The 24873-nt window shown below is 40.6% G+C and overlaps 1 protein-coding gene across 1 annotated transcript in view; it reads left to right on the top strand.

Moving 5' to 3' along the window:
- Window positions 1-24873, top strand: part of ankrd13b (ankyrin repeat domain 13B) — a 40558-nt gene that overhangs the window by 5416 nt on the left and 10269 nt on the right. The window contains exons 2-7 of the mRNA XM_086215857.1: window positions 14031-14166; window positions 17153-17277; window positions 19566-19611; window positions 19905-20048; window positions 21687-21927; window positions 23765-23831. Coding sequence (XP_086071983.1) covers window positions 14031-14166; window positions 17153-17277; window positions 19566-19611; window positions 19905-20048; window positions 21687-21927; window positions 23765-23831 — 759 coding nt within the window. The remainder of the gene's footprint in view (window positions 1-14030; window positions 14167-17152; window positions 17278-19565; window positions 19612-19904; window positions 20049-21686; window positions 21928-23764; window positions 23832-24873) is intronic.

Here is a 24873-nt window from a genome sequence, read left to right as displayed (position 1 = left end):
TTTTCAGCAGTTTTTTTTTTTTTGATTATCTGTTGGCTGATAGAGAGATCAAACTCTCACTTAACAAACATACATGCACTTAGCAAACTGAAGTGAGTGCAAGTTCCACTTTCAGAGAGACAGACGCCCATTGTGACAAGAACGATAGAGGAAGAGGAATATCAGTGGGCCATGTAGTATGCAAAGTTTCTATTGCAACAATATATTATCCAGTTCCTATGATACCACATGACAGCCAATAGAATATCACATTAAGAGGATGCTGCTGCAAAAAACAAAGGCAGTATTATGCAGTTGTTCCATGATAAATGCGGTCTCTGATGAATTTGGCTCCAACTCAGCTGTGAAGGAACAGTATATTATTACTGACCTTTGTAAATAAAGGAAATCCACAGCCACCTCCATATCTCAGCTTTTTAAAGGCCGTCTAGCCTTTGGTGTGACGATGAGACTCATTTCATTTCACTGTGCGCATACATCAAATATCCGGCACTGTCTCTGATCACTCTCTCTTTTTTTTTCTCCCCAGCACAACAATGCGCTGTGGGGCAAAGATTTTGAGATGGTCTGATTTTGAGTGTAAAACTATGTTTATCTGATGTTCTGTAAAAAAAAAATGTGTACAAAGAGGAGCAGAACTGGTACTTGGAGGTGTATTGAATGAAACGCCCAGTTGACCACAGAGGGGAGTAACGCAGGAAAAGAGATATGATTGGAGTTACGCTTGAAGGACAAAAAGGAAAGGATAAGAGATTAAATACTTTCAAAAAAGTGTTTTTTGCTTTTCAAGTACTTACAAATACTCTTATGTTACTTGTCTGTGACTCCAGAATGCAGAAAGAGCCAATCATGTATAATTAGCTCAAAGCTAGGGTCGACTGACTAGTCGCAACAGCAGAGCTGCCAAAAAAAAAAATCCATTTCCAAACTCTGAAATGCACGTCAATCAATGTTGTCTTAATCCGGCCAACAAACTAACTTTAGCCAACAAACTAACTTTAGCCAACAAACTGACTTCAACCCTTCTGGTGCGGCAGTATATATTGTGGTATTCAGCACTGCTGTGACTGCCAAACCGGAGGGATTTTGGTTTAAATCAAAGTGTTTGTGGATAATTGTGTGCACAGCTAGACAAAGAAGATATAGATTATCCTGAACTATGCGCTTGAGAGTTTGTAAACATATGTTTTCAGGTAGTTTTACTGTTGTTAGCTGTCAGGCGCTATTAGTTTGAGGCTATGTGCCTGGCTTCGTGGCTATGTGGCTCTGCTACACAAAGAGTCACAAAGAAGCAACTTAGGGAAGGAAAAATGTAGATGTATATTTGTGACAACTTGAAAGTTGTCGCAAATAGATTACAGTTCCAAATCATAATACAGTTCCTGGGCGAAGTTTCCCTATAATCTGCACTCACCACTCTAAATAACGAGGCAGAGGTGGCAACATTTGAGGAGGAAGTGAAGGCACAAACATGGTGAAGAAGAGTGAAGACGGACTTTAAAATAGAGGAGAGGAAGAAGTAAATAATGACAGTCTTTGACCATGACCAGAGTCCATCAGGGTTTCACAAAGATGTAAAAGCCCAGTATGATTGAAAAAGAACAGAGCGGTGTAAAGTGTGATGGTCTATTTAAAGACAAAGGCAGGAAGCAAAACAAAGATCTCAGCTCTCTGTTGCCGCTGCTGTTTCTTATCCTCTTGCTGTCTGTCTGACCCCAGCTGCTCATACCTCTCTCCACACAGTTTGATTATGATGCCCTCGGCAAGGTGCTGATGTTAAATCAGCATTATAAAATCGTATGGTGGCTGGCTGGCTTGAGGGAACAGAGCTGTAAATTAAAACTCATAGGTTTAGAGTGAAACTCCTCTCCTCACCCCTTCACCTCCATCCATCAACCCCACCCTCACCCCTCTTACTTTCCTCAGTGTAATAAAACCCAAACCCTAATTGTAGCAGAGAAAAACCACAAAGATGCCAGGAGTGGTTTGGTTGGGGTCAAATTTAGTTAAGTTGCTGAGAGCTTTTAACAAACAGAAGGAGTGACAGTACGGCATATTCTAATAGGAAAAGGATGCAGTGATAAAATGGCGGTGAGAAAGGACACACAGAATTTTAAGGGATATTTAATCCAAAAACTGTCGTTTGTTTATCAAGTAAATACTGTAAAATGTCTTGAGTTCACAAAGATGTTTTTCCCCCTGCTTGACCTCTTAGTAAGTTCTCAGAAAACGGTAGTCACATACTTGTTGCTGGAAGCTATTAGTGGTCGAAGGTTAACTTAATTCCACAGAAGCATTTTTACAAATTATCAATACAACATTCACTAAGTCGTCCTTATCCAGAAGTGCAGTGACAGTGTAGAATTAGTTCAAGAATTTTTCATTCAGATTATTGAGCAGATGGCTGGACAAAGACTTGGATCTTACCAGATGGTGCATTTGAGAGTTTGCAAAAATTTTAAATACTTTTCTTAATATTAGGCCTCCATTAGCTGTCAGAAGCAAGTGCATCACCAGTTTTTATTTGAATTCGAGCTTTACCAAGAAGTCATGTAGGTGAAAAGCATCTTCATGTATTCAAGACATGTAAAAGTGTGCAATTAATTGAAATATGACACTTACTTTTGGTGAACTATCACTTTAAGTATGGTGCAAGTAAAGATCCATGCAGATGGAACAGAGATGGGATGCCACATCTCTGCTGCAACACAGATCATGTTTCAATTCACTTAAGAACAAGCAAAACATCCCCACATTCTTAATATTTAAGCCATCATGTTCAACCTTAGGTTTAACATTCATCATTCATGTGTTTTTTGTGGCCAGCCAGTTAGAATTCAGTGACACCCAGGCTGTGCTCAGCAGATGTCATGATTATTGTTACTTTTACAACACTGAGCAGATCCTGAGTTAGCAGTAGGACTAGCATCTGTGGTCAGGAGAGTCAGATCCAGTTGCTCTGGTAGATGGTAATGTGTCAAGAAAGCTCAATATTCCTGTAAAAGCTCCAACGATTCTGAGCCATCTCAGAGATGTAGCTGTGGTTAACGGACTGTTGCAGTGTCGTATGACGAGAATTTGATGGAAGCAGTGGTCCAGATTTTCAAAAAAAAGTTCCTGTGTAGCAAATTAAATTTTGGGGAAAATGATACAGTTTAGCTAGCCAGGAAAAAACAACAACTACTGTACCTTGTTCATTAGGAGCTTTGAATTTTAAAGGAACAGTGCAGCCTTACAGCTCTAGAGCAGGATCGTCTTTGAATTGTTGAGCTGTTTTATAGCATTTGTGAAATTTGAAATTTGAACAAATTTGCCACTGTGACGGGTGGGTTATGACACTCAGCACCAAGAAAGTTCTTAACTTCAACCTGTTAAGGGCCTGTGCTGCTGCACCTCTTCCTCGTTTTAACCTGTGTGTGATTATGCAAATCAGAGTGTGTCATGTCAGAGCTGATTGGGTTGCTGATCACTCAAACACAACTTGCTAGCTTTATTTCCTATTAATTTCCCCTTTGGCTAGCATGTGCTAGCATTCATGTTTCCCCCCCTTTGGCTAGCATTTATGCCACTTTTGGCTAGCTTTTGTATTACTCCCTAAAGATCTGAGCCTAGCCATGTACTACCACATTTTTAGTGGCATTGCATAGTGTGTTTCAATCAGGGCAGGTAATTTGATTTATTTCACTTAACACTCATATCCCATTCCAGCTTGTTTGTACTCACACAGTTTGCTCTCTTTGTACTAGTTTCATTGGGTTTAGAGATCTCACTCTTTGTGGATCTTGTTTAGCTTAGTTTTGGAGCAGTTTTTTTTTTTTTTTGCTCATTCGTTTATTTGATATATTTGATTTCATCTTTGTTAGAATTAGTTCTCTGAGTTGAGTGGCACCCTTTGCCCTGATTTCTATTGTGTTTTGTGATACTTCGTCACCTCCCTTATCCCGACCAAGCTGGGGACATAACAAACATCAACTACTTACTATAACACAAAATGTGCAGCATAAAGTTCATACCTTAGCTCATGTGTGGACCCATTACACTGCATTTTTCAGCTGAAGAATGTGTTTTAAGTGGTCAGCAATATCTTTTTGTCATCATCTTTTTTTATACGGGATTATGATAGCTCAAGATATTTCTCAACTTGAATGACTAAACTAATTTGCATACACACAAGCAATAGATGCCACAAAATCCTTTTTCTACTCCCTACTTCCTCTCTGCTCCCGGCACCATTTTCTAAATTCATGCTTTTGTCCTTCTCCTTTGACTCTTGCTTTCAAGGTGAAATGCTAAATACGATGCAACATTACCACCCATTAAAGCATAATGAAGACTTGAACTTCTCCAGTGGACAAATACAAAAGTCACTGACCATTAAAAAAACAAAACAGTTTCAAAACAACGATATGCCTTTAATTAAACCTGCAAATCAGGTAAAAGTGAAATTCAATGTCTTGGAAAAGTACCTTCTGATTTCATTATCAGCCTGAGCTCAGGACGACTGTCTTGCCAGGTCATTCGGTTCACCTGCAGATTGTTTCATAATTCACATGCTTGTTCTCTCAGATACACACACACACACACACACACACACACACACACACACACGGGCACAATTCACTAGAAACAAGTGGCAGCTGTGGTGTTTCTCTCCACTAGTCTACATTATGTGATTATGCTCTTTCATAGCGTATGCACTGCCTGTCTCATTCAAACAAACGATTTGCTTTCTCCATCTGTGAGAGTGCCTGCATCATTGCAAGTTTGAGGAGTAGAAATAAGAGCTTTCTTTTTGATCGGACTGATGTCAGCCTATTGAAAAGTGTTAGTAGGTGATGATAGGTGCATAAATGGCTGTAGCATTTATGATCAGTGTGAGGTTGGATTCATATCATATCTGAATATTAAAAAAGGCTAGAATGTAATCTCAAAAATATGTATTGTCTCCAACAGTGCTAATTACTATCATGTCCTGGTTGAACAATGTCAAACATATACGGTGGTTAATGTTTAGAAAGAGAAGTGTGCTTGGTGGTGGTTTGGTTTGGGTTTAATGAACAATGAAGTTCGATTCCCACTTAGTCTTGTTTTCAATATTTAACCAAGTGTTGTTACGCCAAAACCAAACCAGACCCTAACTATGACACACCACAAGCCTGTTTTTCCAATAGAACCTATGTTGTCAGCGAATTCAGTCATTTGAAAATTAAAATTACCTCATTTTTCACAACTAAAAAAACAACAACCCCAAACCACATTTACTACAACAATTTCCTGTGTCCATCAAAATGAAAGACCCTGTTTGGGTTTCACATGAAAGCTATGAGGCTGATTTCCCCTAAACTCGGCAGAGGGATGTAGCTTGGGGTCAAAGAAGAAATAATTAAACTTGGGGCTGATCTTTTTAACATATCAACATCTCATATGTCTTCAGGGATGGAAGTTCCAAAGGGTTGCGAACAGCAGTAATAGCCTCTAACTTGCAGGTCCATAACTCAATATAAATATATGAGTAGTATTTGCAAACCACTCGTTGTAGTAACAACAGTCAGAGCAAGTGGTTTTCATCACCACATGTCTTTCCTGGTGTTTTGGTGAGTTCTGTCAGCTCACTGCAACAAAAAGACTTCATCACCGACAGATAAACATCAGAGAAAGTATCTCTTTGCTTCTGTTCTATTCTGACAAGTCCATCAGCATCCTTCTTTTTCGTGCTTTCTCGATCTTCATCTCCGTGTCTGTCTGCCTGCCTATCTTTAGAGACTGGGATGACAGTAAACAGACAAAGTGCGGTGAAACAGAGAAACATTAAATATTCTGGAATGTAGGTCAGCGTTCTCACTTGCTGATTTGCTTCACTTCCACTGCTCAAATTCTCATCCCCTTAACGCACCTGCGCAAGTAAACGTTGGCTGTGCTAAGACAAGTGTGAAAGGTTTGGTTATCCTTCTGTGGGGCTATCATCTTTATTCTCTCCATTCACTCTTGGTGACGCAGATTTTGTTCTGGCCTTTTAGTTCCGAAGCACTGTCACATTGAAAATGGATCAGGGTTTCATGGCAGACTAGTGTTTGTCAAAGTCTCCTCTGGATGAAGAAACACAGAAGGGAGAAGGGATGTGGAGGGGGAGGAAAAGTTATTTTTATACTCCTCAATCCCACTGCCTTCCTCTGCTCCTGTGAGCCCCGTGCACAAACATTTTTTGGAAAGCTGCTGTATGTGTATATGCACAATTTTGTGTGTGCATGGTGTTTGTATGAAAGATTGATGTTGTCCTAAGTACCTGCCAAGCTGCATCAGGCCAGGCACTGAGGAGAGGAGGGACGGAGGGAGGAGGAGGGGGAGTGAGAGAGAACGAGCAGATGCCATAGATAGAGATGCCCATCAATAATGCAATCTCCACTGAGCTCACTATTGAGGGAGGGCAAGATGGGAAAAAAAACCAATGAAAATGGAAGAAGAGATGGTTATTACCATGGATTAAGGAGACACAGGAAGGAGAGACAGGAAGAAGGACCAGGCAGAGAAGAAAAGTGCATGTAAAAAAAGAAACATTGTTTTGGAGGATAAATAAACAGAGATATGGAACTAATAAACTGAAGAATGAAATAAGATAAACTAATTGAGAAGGGTATGCAAACACATGCAGTGCTAACAAAATAAGGAAAAGTTAAGCAATTCTTGTGTCATATTCTAAATGGTTCTCTTTTTAGCTACTTACCATATCAACATGATAAGAACATTTCTTCTTGTAAAGAAACAGCCCGAAATGTTTTGTTTTTGCTTTTAATGGACAACAGGATGTAGGGTAGTAAACTGAAGCACCACAAAAACATCATTGTAACTTGGGCCAACAAAACCAAGCATTTATTGACAACTGGAAGAGTGACTGCTGCTACAAATTATGGCCAATTTTGTAAGATAAATTTAGCAGGATTATTTCTGGACAATGCAACTTCCTGAATCTGATCTAGTTGATGCTCACATTCCCACCCACTAGCATTCATCGTGAAAAGGTAACTAGCATAGCTCTCACCTCCCTAATGCAGCACACTTGCTACATACATGTATTGAGGACTAGAATACGTTTTTAATCAATAGAGTGAGGACATTTTTTGGAAAGTGCAGACAATTTAGCCGGTCCTCACACCTTCAAAGGGCCGTTTGAAGGTCAAGACTTGGTTTTAGGGTCAAGGTTAGAATTAGGTTCTGGTTAGATTTAGGGTCAAGGTTAGGGTCATGCAGTCAGTTTAGATGGTTAGGTTTAGGGTGAGGAGCTAGGGAATGTATTATGTCAATGAAAGTCCTCACAAAGATATTAGTACAAGGATGTGTGTGTGTGTGTGTGCACGTGTGTGTGTGTGTGTGTGTGTGTGTGTGTGTGTGTGTGTGTGTGTGCAGGATGAGCAGTATAGATAATGGGTTAATTGATCTATGTAATGGTGGAATGGTGGTGCAGTGGTCAGCACTGTCGCCTCACAGCAAGAAGGTTCTGCGTTCGAGCCCTGGCTCAGCTGAGGATCTTTCTGTGTGGAGTCTCCATGTTCTCCCTGTACCTGTGTGGGTTCTCTCCGGGTACTCTAGCTTCCCCCCACAGTCCAAAGACATGCAAATGGGGACTAGGCTGATTGATACTCTAAATTGACTGTAGGTGTGACTGTGAGTGTGAATGGTTGTCTGTCCCGATGTGTTGGACCTGTGATGAACTGGCGACCTGTCCAGGGTGAACCCTGCCTCTCGCCTGAAAGCCGCTGAGATAGGCTCCAGCCCCCCGTGACCCCTAACAGTATAAGCGGAAGAAAATGGATGGATGGATGGATGGATGGATGGATGGATGGATGAATGGATGGATGGATGGATGGATGACCTATATAACTAAGGTTTCAAGAGTGGGAGTGGCAAGATGGCTGCTTCCAGCAATGTGTGTCATGAGGTGACAACAAGAAAGGTCATGACAAAGTCACTCTCCCCAATCTAAGCTTTAACCCAGGGTTCCAAAACAGTCAGACTCAACGCTGTATGTAACGTATAATAAAGTGTGTCAATGCTCCTTTTGCCACACCTTACTCATCCACTAGATGTGACTACATAATGCCCTTTATGATGATGTCATCGCTGAGTGAAGCAGCAATGATGTAATGTTCCCACTGCAACAAGAGAGAACATGGCACATTAGTTGTAAACAACTATTCACTCCAGGGAGTTTGTTAATGGGATGGGAGAATGTTCCTCAACATGATTTAATTTGTGTTAGTTTGGGTGTGTGTGCGTGTGTGTGTGTGTATTGTGTGTGTCAGCGAATGTGAGTGTCTGTATTGTGTGTATGTTTTGTTCTTCAATGGAACATTGTTCACATGTGAATGAGTAAGTGTGTCAGTATGTCTGCAGGTCAGTGTGTCGTGGTAATAGGACATCAGCCTGAAAGTGGCCTCAAGTGCTGCTTTGTTAAAGAAAGAATGTGTGTGTGCACGCGCACTCATGTGTGAGTATGTGTTTATCTGGTACATGCTTGTGAAAATATGTCCACTGCTTGTGTTACTGTTTTGCATTATAGTCATAGATATATGTAATCCCAATTCTGTTCAGCCATTATGTCTTAACCGTCTGTGGTCGAAACACCACAAGCGAGCAGGTTTTGAAAGAAGGGAACTTAGTATTGTAGAAACCTCAAGTTTTGCTAGCAACAACAAAATGGTCAGTTTGGCAAAAAAAAAAATCAAGTAATTTGAAACAACGCTGGGGTGGAAATATCATTTGCACAATGCCTTATTGGATGGGAATTTCCTTAAAATTATTTTGTCATTGCCTTTTTGCTCCATTTCCTGAACTTATTGCACCAAAGTAAATATCTGATCGTCATGTTGCATCGACTTAGTGGTTGGGTCAGTTCTAGATGTAAAGTATATAAAGATTTACTGAAATATCGAAGGAGAAAATGAATGGAACCTCCAATACTGAACTGCAACCATTGTAAAGGTGTGTTGCTGTTGAGCTCCATCATGCCCTGCTTGTTTACCCTGAACTAACCAAAGCTGGCGTAAAGATGTGTTTTATTTGACTTTAGAAGTTGATAGTTTCAACTTGGTATTTCTGACCTCCTTTCAAAGAATGTCCTGTGCATCTCATCAGGAAAATTAAAAATTTCTGAAGGGCAACCTGAGGTTTGTTTATTAAGTATTGTTGTATGAGGATGTTGGTTACACACATACAGACACACACAAGTTAAACAGAGAGGGGCTGGAATAGTGGAAATTGATATTTAACAACACAAAGTATATGAGCTAATACTGCCAAACTTCTCAGTGTGCTGCCATATTTGGGCTGATGTCAGGTGGGTGAACTCAGCTTGGCGTCATATCAGTTCTTTTACGACCTCCACAATCGGCCCCATTCCATTTCTGTTTAAAATAGGCTTTTTTGTAGAGAGTGTGCTTGGCATCCATCTAAATAATCCACAGAAACTTGCTGTGTGCTCTGTTAAGGCTGACCGCGACTCCGTCTGTCACTACATTAAGCCTCTTCGTGTCCCCTCTACTTTTGATGCAAATTGGACCAAACAAACCATAACACATCATCAAGGCTCATTTTGAGTCCGACACTGTTTTCTGACAGAACTCGAAGGTGTCATCAAAACACATTTCTCACATGCTGTCCGTGCTGATTTGGAATTTAGACAGGAGGAGGGTGTTGTACTGAGATGTTGTCACTTATGATAATTAAGGATGGGAATGTTGATAGATTAAGATATCAATCCAGATTAGGGATGTTTAACCATGTCAACCTTCTGTTTTCCTTTTGAGCATGGCCTTAAAGCTCCTTAACTGACAGTTAAGGAGCAGAGAGTGCCTTGTTCATGATAGCAGCAAGTTTTTGACACTCCCAGCTGTAACTTTGAATAAAAATAGAAATAAGGCTATTTGTGAGACTCCGAGGAGCTGATGTGCACTCAGTAACATTTGAGGCTTAAATCTAATACGCCTCTTTGATAGATGAAGTAAATAATTCTGTCTGGGATAAATATAAACCAAGATGAAAACTGTTGTCCCATTCTTTCTATTTTATTCATTGTCTAAGCAAGCCAGAAGCTACAATTTGGAGCGAGAGAAAGAGCAGTTCAGTAGATTGTTCTGTTGTCTCCCTATGTCTTCCCATGTTATATTTTGGTGTGGGAGACTCCTGTGCCTTTCACACCTTCCTCCTTCTTCTTCTATATCCTAACTGTCAGCTCACTTCTATCCTTTTCTCGCTGCCTCTCACTGCCTTACCACATGTTTCCGTTGATCCTTTACTAGCATCATTACTTCACCTGTCAAGCCCTCCCCTCCAGCTCCCCCGGTGACTTCACGCTACATTTCAGCCCTCCACCCTCAGTTCTTAGTAATTGAAATTGAGTGCAGCTGTAAAATAACCTTAAATTCATGATCACCAGTGTTACACGCAGCCACTTAAGGTGGGAGCATTGACCGAAAGGACAGCCATGAGACTCTGCTATAAAAAAAAGAGAGGAGAGAAGCGGTTATTTTCCTTTTATTTCAGCTCTGTACTGCTTCTTCCTTTCCCTCCCTTGTATGTCCTAACAATAACATGTGAAGACACTCTTTCAAAAATACCATTTCCTTTTTTGGTTTTGGTATTTTCCAAGGCCTGCTATTAATATTCATTGGTTGGTTTTACTTGCCTCCTTTCCCTGCTACTGCTTGTGAAAAACACTGCAAGCCATAGTTTGATCTATAAAATACTTGCTGGAGTTCTTCACATTTCTGCTGCAGAAGCATATGTTGTCCGCAGCATCCTTTGAGAGAAGAGAACTTGTGTCTCAAACGCACACACACACACACACACACACACACACACACACACACACACACACACACACACACACACACACACACACACACACAGAGCCGTGAAAGTGGCTGCATTTGCATAAACGTACACCTGGCGTGCTTTCATTGCCCAGCACACACAAACAAAGCTCTCTAGCTACGTTGCTAAGACTCTCCCTCTCCCTATTCCCAAGTCCCAGTAGCCCTTCCTGAGGGACGCTCCTACTGTTGTCTACCTCAGCTCAGCCTCCATCTCCACTCCCCTCTTCTCTCTACATTTTCCATTTTCCATAGCAATCACTTGCACCAACAATCTGTCGCTTCTTTCTTATTCTCTCCTTCCAACTCAGCTCGAATTGCATGTTGCAGTTGTTGCTGACAGGCAGTTTTTTACGATTGATATTTCTTTGTGCATGTGTGTGTGTGTGTGTGTGTGTGTGTGTGTGTGTGTGTGTGTGTGTGCATGTGTGTGTGTGTGTGTGTGTGTGTGTGTGTGTGTGTGTCTTGTTGTCTCTCCAGGGTGGCTTTTGAAGGAGCTGTGGAGAGGAGAATGCTGTTAAATAAAGAGTGAAGTTAGTTGCACTCATGAACACTGCTGTAAGGTAGAGTTATGCCTAAGTACAGTACAGATTTAAATATTATGAGAGCATATTAGTGCCTCTGTGGTTTTTCAGCACATATCTTTTTTGTCTAGCATCCATACACTCATTAATGTCAGAGTGTATTCTGTGCAGTTTTCCTCATTTCCCTTGCAAATTGCAAGAAACAGAAGCTTGCACTAACTGATTGATAGTATAACAGCTTTCCAGCTCTCCTCACAATGTGTGTGCCTTGCAGCATAACTGTTAACCTGTGACATTTCTACTCATATTTTATTTCACTCCAGCTTCCTTCCACACATTGAGGATTTTGTTGGGTATATTCTCAGTCGCTCAGAAATTAATCTTGATTATAGCCACTCCTCCCGCAACCGCTTTGACTTCATGATGTATGTGGACTAATAGGATTCAGACATATTTCTGGCTTTGCTCTATCTCTGATATACTATACTATAACTGAAACACATATTCCTCAAAAGTACTTTCCACAGTTCCTCTGAAGTGGTAATTCTAAGTCAGGCTACGCTAATCTGCAGAAGTCATTCCTTAATTAGAATTATGACAACAGACTGACAGCGCTGACCTTGGAGCAGCTGAGGCCCTGGATAATGTCAGTGGCTTTATTTAATGTGAAGACAATTCTGAGATCAGTGTTGTAAAAGTTGCTGATATTAGAGCGCACTGCAGAAGCAAGCGACAACAGCCTGCTGGTGCATAGAGCAGCCAGTGTTCCGACAGAGAGGGGTAGGCAGGTCTGTGAACTACAATACAGCCAGTAAGTGATGCAGTATCCTACCAGGTGTGCCAGCTGTAATAGACAGCTGTTGATACGGTTACAGGAAAGTCCAATGACCTGTTACCCCGATGCTACTGTCAAACCTGTGGTGATGCTACTCAACATTCCACATTTATTCACATCTAAACAGCAATATAGGTAACTTACAGCTGTGATACATGCCCTAGAGAGGGCTCCTCCGGCTTCAAATCCAAATGTATGCACAAATGTAATTTTTCTGGTGATTCAGTGACGCTATCAATATTTTCCCTCTTCAGAAACATTTCCATTATTACCAGTCAGGTTGCCAAACTGAGCATCTCAAAGAAGATGGATCTTACACAACTAATAGATAATCATGGATTTAACATTATTTAAGCTAACATCCTACTTAACTAAAAATAATTATCCAAGGAAAAAGCCCTCCACCTTAGCTCTCTAATTCCCATTTTCTTACTAAGCTACGTTAATTTCCTTCTGTGTTTTGAATATTTTGTGTTTCTGCTGTGTCCTATCCTGAGCCCCACCCTCTTTTTTTCCCCGGTCTTCCAATCCCAACTTCTACAGATTTGCCCAATGCAAGCAAGCAACAAGATGTCACACACATATCTAAAATGCTGAATGATGAATCTTCAATGTTTCTCTTGGGGTGATATCCCAAAGTGAAAAGTTCACTGGTCTTAACATGGAAGAGTACACAGAGGCCACAGGTGGCTCCATGGCTCAGAGAAATGAGGGAGTGTCAAATAACAAATAGTATTTTTTCTACACACTTTACAGTATTGCCTCGAGGACTCTGACACATGGATAAGAAGAGCCAGGGATTGATCTGCTATCCCAGAGATTAGTGGACAGCTCTCTATACCACCTGATCCACAGCTATTGTGGTACAGTTGAGAAGATGAAACCCTTTTACCCAACAGACAAATCCTCTTCACACTCCGTCAGATACAATCGTAGATGCTGATTATTTTAAACAGGTAAAAAGCACAGAGCTCCTTTGATGGTGACTTTGGTTGGCTGTAAAGTTCCTCTCAGAGATGATTGCGCAATTTAGTGTTGTTCCTACTCCATTGTTCTTTCTCTCTCTCTTTTGCAGATGATTTTTTTTTACCTTTTATCTTGTCTTATTTATGCTGCTGTTATGTATGCTTTCTGGTATATATAAGTCATACAAAGCCTGTCTCTTATATAATTATCTTAAAAGGATACACTATTCCAATACGGCCATGTTGGCAAGCTACTATATACGGCGATGAAGTGGAGCTGATGTGAGTTTTCAGGGAATTAAGCTTGCCTTTGTTCAGCGATGTATCAGATCTGCTGGGAAGAAAATGACTGGTCACACAGAGGCTCTGTACTGCAGGTGAAGAGCATCTGACATGGCAATTTGAGAACTGTGCTGCTTTTTCCACTTTACCTTCTCATATCACATGCCACAATTCAAACTTTTAAGGTAAAAGACGCACTTTTTGAAAACCTGCAGAAAGAAGGTTGTAGAATGGAGGCTCGGTTCGCGAGTGTCAGGCCATAAAACCCAGAGAATAAGTGAGATGCTGTAGGAACGTAGTGCCCCGCCATGCTGGAGTGGTGACAGATCAATTAGCACCTGCCAGTGTCTCCCACCCATCCCTCCATCTTCATCTCCTCGCTGACGTACCTATTATATTTGTGTTTCTCCCGCCTCCTCCTCTTCCTGAACTAGAAGAGCTCTACAATGATGAGCAATTAACCCCACTTCATCTGTCTCGCTTCCGCCTTTCTCCGTCTTTCCTCTTATTTCCGTCTCTTATCTCCTCCGCTCAACCTCCCCCATTGTCTTCCATCCAGACTGATTTAGAGGTTCTGGATCCTCGGGGTCGGACTCCTCTCCACCTGGCTGTCACCCTGGGCCACCTAGACTGTGCCAGAGTCCTGCTGCAGCATGGAGCTGATGTTAGCAAGGAGAACCGCAATGGATGGACTGGTGAGTTTGTGTATTCTTTGTTTTTGAGTTTGTGCAGTGTGCCTGCTACATGATGTATTACTGGTCAGCATGTGTGTTTAAAGATAAAGCGACAATAAGCAGCATTTAGACAATAATATACGGTTATTGTCAAATTAATAATGATTCTCCAGTCCAACTAAAGTAAGATAAAAGACCATGATGAAGGTTATTTGGAGAGCTTCACTGTTAGGGTTACAGAAGTTAAGTTTTAGTCAGAATACCTTTACATCATGTATGGCCAAACAGTTAGATTTTAGTCAGTAAGAAAACTAGCAGACTAATATATTTGGTGGTGTGGCTGTAGACCCCCCTGTCCTTCCACGAGCCTACGTGAACAGAGAAAACGTCAGTGAAAACAGATATGACAGCTATGAGTCGGAACAATGTGACTAGGAGCTGGGGAGCTCGAGAACTATTAAAATCACAATCTGAACCAGTGCAATATCCAGATAGCAAGAGGAGTGATAATTGCAAAATGTGTGGAAAAGCAACATTTTGAATGAAGTATTGTGGTGCTGCAGACTTTTTTCCAGACTTAAGAAAACATTTGCTTTGGTAAATTCCCTTAAAAATCATATATCAATATATTTTTTTGACGAAAATGTGAATGGTGACTCAAGAATGGTTTTCTTTCTAATATAGTAAATCATAGTGTATTTGCAGTATCCGTTAAAAAAAAAATCACAATTAGATTTTCTCTAAATTGTCCAGCTGTAACTTCAAGACGACATTTGGGAGACATTTTTTGTTACTTAACAACGCAGTTCAAAACCAATAAACCATCTGCATCAGTTGCCGTAACTATTTTACATCAAGATGACCTTGGCATTAAATTTGAGTCACCTGACATCACAACCTACATTTGATGTCATCTACTGACGAGGGTGGTCAGCGGGGGTAGGATCCAGTGTTGTTTGATTTATCAATACTTTAACAAGCCATTATGTGAATGAAGAGCACCTCCTCTCAATGCACACACTCAGGACAATAAGTTTGCCACGAGCACTCAAATTATCACTGAGAGAAAACTTTGACAATGGTTTAAATGACTATATGCATAAAGCAACGCGTGGCTGGTTGCAGTGCAGATTTTTTTTTCTGATCCAAGTTAGATTTGGTGTGTCAGTTCAGATATTCTTCCTCTTTTTAATTTTTCAGTTCATTCTTTTCCCCCGTTCTTCATTTGTGTTCACTTGAAATGGTTTTACTTTCTTAATTGGAACGTAATTTCGACACCGGATTGAGTTAATAGAGTTTGTAGCCGCAAAATGAATATGTTTATCATACTGTAAGTGAGAGAGGCTATTTTAATAGTCAGCCATTAAAAAGAGGAAATGTAGGAAAAATGGCGGAAGACTCAAAGAAAATGTTCTGTTACTGTTTAAACAGCCACATACTCAGCATGGGAGTATGGAGATTTTGTGGAACTTTATTATCAGTGTAACATTAGCGAACTAGCATGGTAGCATGGTTGTAACAAGCTGAACAAACAAGTTTGGTTGTTTATTGTGTTCACAATTTGGTCCATGGAGCTTGTCATTTGTTGCCATTAGGATTCAAGTATTCCCACTCAGTTTGAGGCTGTTCATCCGTTGTAAATCATTATAACTGGAGTGTTTGCAGAATGTCATCAATACAAAGCAAAATAATTGCATTCCCAGAAACATCCCTGATACAGTTTAGTCATTCTAACAAGTATCCTGTGCTCCTCTTGCCGCAGCAGCAAGGTTGAAGGCAAGGGAGAGGGTGACGTCTTTATTTACAGGTAGTTTTTCAGGACATTTCAATGAAATACATTCTGCTATTTGGGAAGACTATTCCTGCATGTTTATAGACCTCATGCATAGCGTCCCATCTGCAGTAAACCAGAATAAAACATCTCAATTGGCTGTGATACATAATGTATGATATATCATTTTCTACATTTTCACAACGGTCCACAGTAACAGGTCCCTCTAGTTCTATTTCACAAAGACAATTTTAAATTTGGCTCTCTTGATGATTCTGGAAATACAATCAAGTCACCATGGAGGAGTTCGCAGCTGACACTATGCGACAAGGAGCTCAGGTGACACAGTAGATTGCGTTCACAGTGATTTGCTATTTTGCACTGAGAAATTATATTTTAGGAAAACTTGAATTGCAGCCAGAGATAAAAAATTTCCCCCCACCCCTAATGAGCTGTTAATAAAGAGCATGCTGAAGAGCATCAGATTCAACTTTGCCAATGGTTATTTGTTTCAAAAAAGATGAAAAAAAGCAAACACTATGATGCCACTGCTGCTTCACGACATCATCAGCTATTTCCTTTGATATTTATTTGATTCAAAGATTCCTACCAGCCAACTGTGACATACTGTGACTATAAAACTTAACATTTGTAATAAATTACTGTATTATATGCGTCTCAATAAAATAGAAAACAGTCAGATCCTGACTGTTGCCCCTCTTCAGCTCCACCATCTCGTCTAAATATGGTCACTCTTGATGATTAAAAAAAAAGCAGCAGCAACAAAACAGGAGTCTAAAAACAACCAGGTGATGTCACACTCCTTTTTATCTAATCTACGATCTTAATCTTATTACTGTGTCTTGTCAGTAGTGCAGTTGATTACACTCTCTGGTTTTGTTACCACAAAAACGCATAAATTGAGGACTAAAAAAAAGGACTAAAAAAAAAAATCCTGTATGTAAGAACATTACATGAATGCAACCAACGTTCTTTAATTGTTCAAGTGTAGAACAGCCTTTAAGATTAGCAGCAAAGGGCCTGTCTGATGAATGACGGGTGAGTTGCAGTTGCCGACCTATTTCAGTTTCAGCAATTCTCGCTGCCCCCTTAAATTGCTCATGTACATTAATTTTTCATAAGGCCTGAGTAATCGGCTGTGTTTTACTGTCTGTCTCTCACTTTGCCTCTCTCTCCCCTCTCCCCTCTCTTTCTCTCTCTCTCTCCCCCTCTCAGTTCTTCAGGAGGCAGTGAGTACAAGAGATCTAGAGTTGGTGCGTCTCGTGCTTCGTTACCGTGACTACCAGAGGACTGCCAAGAGACTGGCGGGCATCCCCGTCCTGCTGGAGCGTCTGCGCCAAGTAAGATTTCACACAAGCATATAAACATTTTCATGCACAAACGGAAAAAAATCAAAAACGCTGCTGTGCCTACACATACACACGCACACAAACACACACACGCACACACACACGCATATACAGAAGAACAGACAAAATAATTACATACATGACACAAAACTAGCAGTACACATCAAAAGAGTTTGTATGCAGAGCTGCATTCATTTGAAATGTAGATGAATCGTGGCAATATTTACATATTTGCTCTCAGAAGAAAATTTTCTTGTTTTTGTTTGAAGGTATTAATAACTTATTCAGCAAGGGAACTGAACTCAGCAGATGCCTTTCCATGTCGCAGATCCCTCAGTCTCTAGGTAGTTTGAGTCATCTCTATTCCCTCAAGAGACCAGTGCCACTTTTTAAAGGTACACTCCTTCAGATAGATAGACTGTGGCCAGAGCAGTTTAGCTCTGTAAGCTTACATGCATGTTGGTGAAACTCTGCAGATTATGCAAAGCCCCATGTGTCCAAATTACAAGTAAAAAAGAGTGAATTGCAGGAGCACCATCCAGTAGTAAGTTTGATGTCAGTGAAAAGCATCACGTCATAGTAATGGGCTAGCTTGCAGTGCTCACGCTCTCTGGCTTTTCTTGCTAACAGTGGGACAGTCCATCTTGGTCTACACTATCTGTGTCTTGATTGCTTGCCCGCTACTTGCGGGGGCTGTGTTATGTTGTGTGACTTTGTGTCAGATAGTAGTGACAGTGAAGTCCGGATATTCATTACTTTTTATAAATGTCAGTGTGCAACGGTGTTTGTAAACCTCAGCTTGGACAAGATAACTGCTTTGCGTGTGAACAAGGCTCATTGTGGCACGCACAAACTGAAACTGCAACCTCTGTGCAGAGGGTAGTTTCAAGGTTGGGTTGCATTCTGGATGAATGCAAAATTGCAATGGACTTATGTGATGACTGTTGATTACGTATTGAATTTATGACGTTCAGTTGGGCTTACTGGCAAATACAGATACACATCTCTCAGTAAAGATAAGCATCAAGTAGTCATAGCTTTTGTTTATAGAAGCTAAATTATTGAGAGGATTGGACCGATTACCAGCCAAGGCTCAGTATTATAGTCCATTATTCTCTACATTTTACACAATGTCATATCTTACATCCCAGACAGAATATTCTTTTTGATAAATATAATTTAAATCAACAGTCTGCGCAACAGTGTGATTGCAGCATCATGTAGTTCTGCTGTGCCAGTACAGGTGGTAAGATACAACAAGTGGACTAGCTCAGATCTAATATGAGATTTGAGGAGCAACATGCTATTGTAACATGATATGAAATGAAAAAACTGAATGGACCACAAAACAAGAGGGATGGAAATATGTGGTATCATGATCTACAAATGACATGTTATAGATAGATAGCTGTCCTTAATACTTATGACTGACTTTATGATGTCTGCCTGAAATCACAGCAGCTGTTTTCATGTTAAAATGCAGTTGCTAATGGCAAACATTACAGAAAGAGACAAGTGTCTTCGTAAACATTCTCTTCCTCTTTTGCCTGTCTCGTGAATTTGGTGAAAATATTGAGCTATCTTGCGGTACCTGAAAGCAGCACTACAAGCTAGCAGGAGGGCGTACAAGTCAGCTCAAATTATAAAGGTGTAGAAATGAGTGCTGCACAATAATTATATAAGCCTATATACTGTATATATATATACACACACACATATATATATATATATATATATATATATATATATATATATATATAGCAATTGAAATGCAGAGAACTTCCTCTTTCTAACTTTATATCTGTTCCAATTGGCCCCCTTTACACATACATGCACACACAAACACACACAAACACACACACACACACACACACACACACACACATTGTCAGAACAAACCCTTCACACTTAGAAAACAACAGCATGTACTCGCACTTAAGCTCACACCCATTTGCAAACATCACGCCGTTCTTCCTCTCTCCTGCTCTCACCCACATCATTCTCCATCCATCAGTTCTATTATTAACCCATATGCACAAAATACACTGCCAGCTCTCCATGCTAGTCCCCCCATTTTTGGCACGGACAGTGAAGCAGCATCACTGTCTTTTTTCAATCCTTTTCTTTTCTTCCTCCATGTTGCCTCTCATCTTTAAATGCATCACTTTCTGTCCTTCTATCAATCTCAATCACCCACCCCTCTCTCTGTCTGTCTGTCTGTCTGTCTGTCTGTCTGTCTGTCTCTCTCTCTCTCTCTCTCTCTCTCCCTCCCTCCCCAGGCCCAGGACTTCTATGTGGAGATGAAATGGGAGTTTACCAGCTGGGGTGAGTCTAGTGTCTTTGCTTCACTGAATTCAGTAAACCAGTCCAGCACCAAACAGTCAGAACTAATCACATCGTTTCATCGTTTTTATCTTCTGGAGATAAAGTGGCCATTTTCTTCTTGGTGTATACTAGACCCTGATGCTCACACACTTCGTGCCCTTGTTTTTTTTTCTCCTTTTTTTAAACAGTCCATTTTTGTTATGTTAACTACTTTACAAATCCACAAATAGATGGACTTTCACAATCAGCTCATCAGCTACTTTTTTATGAAGTGTCTCTGCGTTTGTCACTAGTGCCTCTCGTGTCTCGGATTTGCCCCAGCGACACCTACAGAGTCTGGAAGAGCGGTCAGTGTCTCCGCGTCGATACTACCTTGACAGGTTTTGAGCAGATGACCTGGCAGAGAGGAAACCGAAGCTTCATTTTCAGGGGACAAGGTCAGAAATCAATCTTGAACCTCACTTCGTAAAACTGACCTCTTCGTTGGGCGCCATGGGTTTCCTCGGCCACAAAACAATGGTGCCATTTTTATGTTGGAGTTTGGATTATTGCTGGATTACACTCTGTGGCAAACAAAACTGTATAAGATTTACTTGTTTTTTTTTGCAGCCACCTTCATGATTATGAAAACGTAAATACTAGCAGTCGAACCAACCCAGTGTTTTATCTGTTTTCTGTGTGATTACATTTATATTAGACTTGTTAGTCACCGCCATCTTTGATATGAATAAAAGCTTTGAATTACATGAAAGTAGTGACACTTTTACTTATTTTTTAAACACTCTAACCAAAAAATATCTTGAAATACTTTTAACCTGGGGCGACGTCTGACAATGCTAACTTGTTTCTGTGAAAAAGAACTCATTCCACTGCTGTTCTATGTGCACAGTATGTTATTGTTTTAAAGAGACAGTTAACGAAAGGTTTGTTTTCTTAGCCCAACCTCATTATTGCAATTCAGTGTGTGGATCGGTTTGTTTGGTTACACGGCCTACAGTCACACGTGAAATAACAAAGTTTAATTTGATCACCTTTCTTGAGACAGAGTTGATGTTCAGACAAGCTAACTCCTAGCATTAGCTTATTTGAAGCATATATGTTAATTTTCAAGAATGATATTTCCCAAAGAGTCAAACTATTGTTTCAAGATACTGTATGTGGTCAGATGCACAGGCGAGTGACTATATGATGTACACTGTGTTTGTCTCGTTCCCTCCTCTGCTTCTGGCTTTCTTCCCTTTGTCCATTGAAATTTCCTTCTCACATTTTTTCCTCTCTCTCTGTGTCTCTCTCTTTCTCTGTCACTCTCTGTCTCTCTGTCTCTGTCTCTGTCTCTCTCTCTCTCTCTGTTGTCTGATTTTCCATCTACTTTTCCATTCTGGCCAACCAATAATATTGCACCACCTGTCACACAGAAAATGACATGATATCTCAGATCTGATGTAAGTTTGAAATGAAATGATTGAGCAGACAGATCATGCATGTATGATTTCACAGTTATTACTCTGCTAGTGCAATATTATTAGATGCATGGAGACAGCACCGGTTCCACTGTCTAATTAAGTGAATGCACACATCCAAGTTGAACACATTCTTGTATTTATCAGTTACACAAGCTCTATTTGAGGTAGATATGAGAGGCAAGCAAATTCACAGAGACTGGTGCAGGTGGACCTTGACTCTCCAGGATGATCCTCTCTTTCTTCCCTTCCTCTGTCAAGCCTCGCTTCAGGGCTCCTACCCCTCCCTCTCTCCTCCCCTGGCTCCTCTGCGTTATTTTACCTAGTTCTTCTTTTATTTTTATCTTTCTTCCTCTCACTACTTAAATTATTCCTCCTCTCCTGACCTTTTCTTGGACTTTTTCTGAGTCTCTGCATAATGTACTGTCTCCCTGTGTTTCTTTCTCCCGGTCCTGCCTGGATCTTTAGCGTTAAACATCTCTCTCTCTCTGGCTGTAGTCTCTTGACATCAGTTATTATTGACTTTATTTACATGTAGTTTTGCAAATTTGTGTTTTGCAAATGTGCCTCTGTCTTGCACACTAATATTTCCCTCATTTCTCTCTCATCTCCAAGACTCCAATGCAGAGGTGATGGAGGTTGACCATGACAGGCAGCTGGTGTTCTGTGAGACCTTGTGCGTTTCGTCTCTCACGGCGCTTTCACCTGGCCGGGGTAATGGCGGTGCCTGCAGCAGCACAGCCGCTGGTTTGGGGCTACTGGGGGCGATGCAGCCGAGTGACGAGCAGGTAGCTGCCCGGCTGTCTGCCCCAGTGGTGACCACTCAGCTGGACACTCGCAATATCGCCTTTGAGAGGTCAGATGCCACTGATAGCAACTCGTTTACACAGAATACAGATATGCAGGATGTTTGTTTACACTGTACACACTGAATGTTTGTGAAGGACAGCAAAAATATTTCACAAGTTTGACAGGTTTTGAGAAAAACCTGCATGCAAAAATATCATCCCAACCATACATAGTGTGGCTGGATTGCATTATGCTGTCTGCCCTCTGTGATTTGATGGTAATGAGGAAGACAACAAAACTCATGGAACTAATTTGATCAGTTTGACCAGCACACATTACTGATATATTTAAAATAGAGCCAACCGAGTCTTGTTTTCATGTGACAAAATTGGAAACTGCTGAATTCACTGAAAGGTCAAAGTGAAACTACAAAACTTTTGAAAGATGAAATAACATTCATTCTGTTGCAAAAGGAATTTGAACTCAAAGTTCATGCAACACTCCTACACAGGATGAAATGTATCCCGACGTTTCACTGCTATACACTTTGTTATTCTTGAATGACTGTTAGCTTAATGTAGCTAAAGCAAGGAGAGAATGTCCACAGTGTTACTCACTCACCGGACTTTTTGATTCTCTTATGCCCAAAATGTCAACCAAAATATGTCAGCCTGCATGAGCACGGAACAAATTAGCATTAGCTGATAGAATCAAGCACCAACCACAAAAGCTCAACAATCCAATGTATGTAAATTACACAAGTGAACATGGAGACGAAGCACATGGCAGAAGAAATGAAATGTTAAAGAGGCTCACGTGCAGGCGTTTCCATGTTTTACGATAACAGTATGGTGTTACAGCTCAATTTCAAATATAATGATAAAGGTATAAAGGAAGGGTGGGGAGGGTGGGGCAAGCTGGGACATTGATCACAAAATTATTCCAGTCAGGTAGTAAGATGAGAATACTGTGACAGAGACATAAAGAGGGATGGCAAAACAGGCTTTAGATAGAGAGGTTTGAAGGGCAGAAAACAGGAAAGAGAGGGATGAAATTGAGGATAAAAAGAGAATGGAGAACGATTGAGAGGAGCCAAGGGAGAAAATAAGAGTGAGAGAGAGAGAGAGAGCGATAAGAGGAAATGTAAGGCATTTTAGGGAGAAACAGGGAGGGAAAGATGAATGGGATGCAAGACAGCGGAAAAAAACACGATGCGTAAGCTAAAACAGAGGAAGTCGATGGTTTTGGAGGCAGGTGGTGAAAGGGGTGAGAAACAGACTGCAGGAAGACTCATTGATATATCAGTGGAGTGAGACAAAAAGCAAGTAAGACAGAAGACAAAGGTGAATGAGAGAGAAAAGTAGGGAGGGAGAGATATATCTGTGGTAGTTGCGGGATGGTAATCATCTTCCTGTCAGGTTTGTACCTCAGTGTCACCTCTGTGTATCTTCCTTGGTCAGCACTCCTGTCGACAAGCCAATAATCTATTTATGATGCAATCGAGCAAACCACTTTGTCACACAGCACAGGCAGGACGCTCGTACATCTTTACTCAGCCATGCACAAAAACTGCAGCACTTCTGCTTAGCTGTTTAAGGCCAGAAATCCGTTAACGCACCCTCAGGATATGAGCTGACTCCAGATCAGGCCAGTTGGAGGAATCTACAAATATGCTAGCAACCCTGCCAACATCAATATCTGTTACATCGATGACAATCATCAGCCTAATAATCAAAACTTCTTGGTCAAAATAAAGTAATATGTTGATTTCAGGTTTAATTTATCTATAAGCATGTATTTAAGGTTTTGTGTCCGACAACAAATATATTTATTGTCATGTTGAACGTTTCCTGGAGTTGAGACCACAGAAGAATAATCGAGGGTTCGCTGAATCTCCTCTGCAGGAACAAGACGGGCATCCTAGGCTGGAGGAGTGAGAAGACTGAGACAGTGAATGGATATGAAGCCAAGGTAGAGCCCAGTGATGCTGCACAGACGCCAACGCTGTCACAGCTCAGGCTGATATTTCCTGAAAGTCACCTCAAGTGTGTCATGTCCAGAATGATTCCCGATCTCTTATAATGGTTACGACGGTATATCCTGTTGCCTTTTAGAAAACATAATGAAGATGCCATATGGCCTCTCAAATTAAGTTAAAAAGAGCGTTTTTATTGCGGCGACTGATGCATTACCTTGACCCCATTTACTTCCCTAGCCCCCCCCCCCCCGAGGGATCGATGGGAGACAAGTGTCAGACATACAGGACCATCTGTCACAAGAGCTTTAAAAAGCACTTCAGAGGGGCTCGACTCTAAAACACAGCCGCCTGAAAAGCATCTATTTTCGACATCATTGATTTAGAGTTTCAAACATAAACAGACAACTCCAGCTGAGTCGTTCTCCTTTTGGACGCTTTTGAGTTCTTGCTCTCGGTTTTCTGATGGCCAGTGTAAACTTAGAATCATCTGCCTGATCTTTTTTTAATAACTATTTTCTTTTAATCATTTAAAGTTTTCTGTTATAGCTTGAAGATATTGATAGAAAAGCACGTTGTATAATGTTACTCAGTTTAAGGTTATATTTTGAGCCTTTTTTCATTAGTGATAAAAATAAAAGTTTAAAAGTATTTTTAGTTTTCTACAACAGTTAAATAAGCAATACATACATAATTATAAGCAATTGACGGGAATATTAAAGGCAGTGAGAAAGAATTGCTTCTGTATTGCCCTACTTCCTCTTTACCACGATTAGTAAAGTTTCCATCGTTGGAAAAGTTTGACAGATAATAGCAAAATTTGACCAAAAAAAGAAAACCTTCCAAAATTTTGCAAAAAAAAAAAAAAAAAATTACGCTCACTTGGGGTGGTTTGATTGCTTTTGGGAAAAGAGTCAATGTCCAAAATGGTAGACTGAAACTCCTTTTTTTTTTTTTTTTTTTTGGATTAAGCTGTGAATATAGTCTTCCAAGTCTTCCCAAAAATTGCTGAGGTGAGACTTGGAACTGGAAGGAATT

Source organism: Aulostomus chinensis, chromosome 10 (genome assembly GCF_037954235.1).
Source record: "Aulostomus chinensis isolate RoL2024-O1b breed Wild chromosome 10, RoL_Achi_v1.0, whole genome shotgun sequence".
In the NCBI taxonomy this organism is placed as follows: Eukaryota; Metazoa; Chordata; class Actinopteri; order Syngnathiformes; family Aulostomidae; genus Aulostomus; species Aulostomus chinensis.
This window is presented reverse-complemented; position numbering and strand designations above follow the sequence as displayed.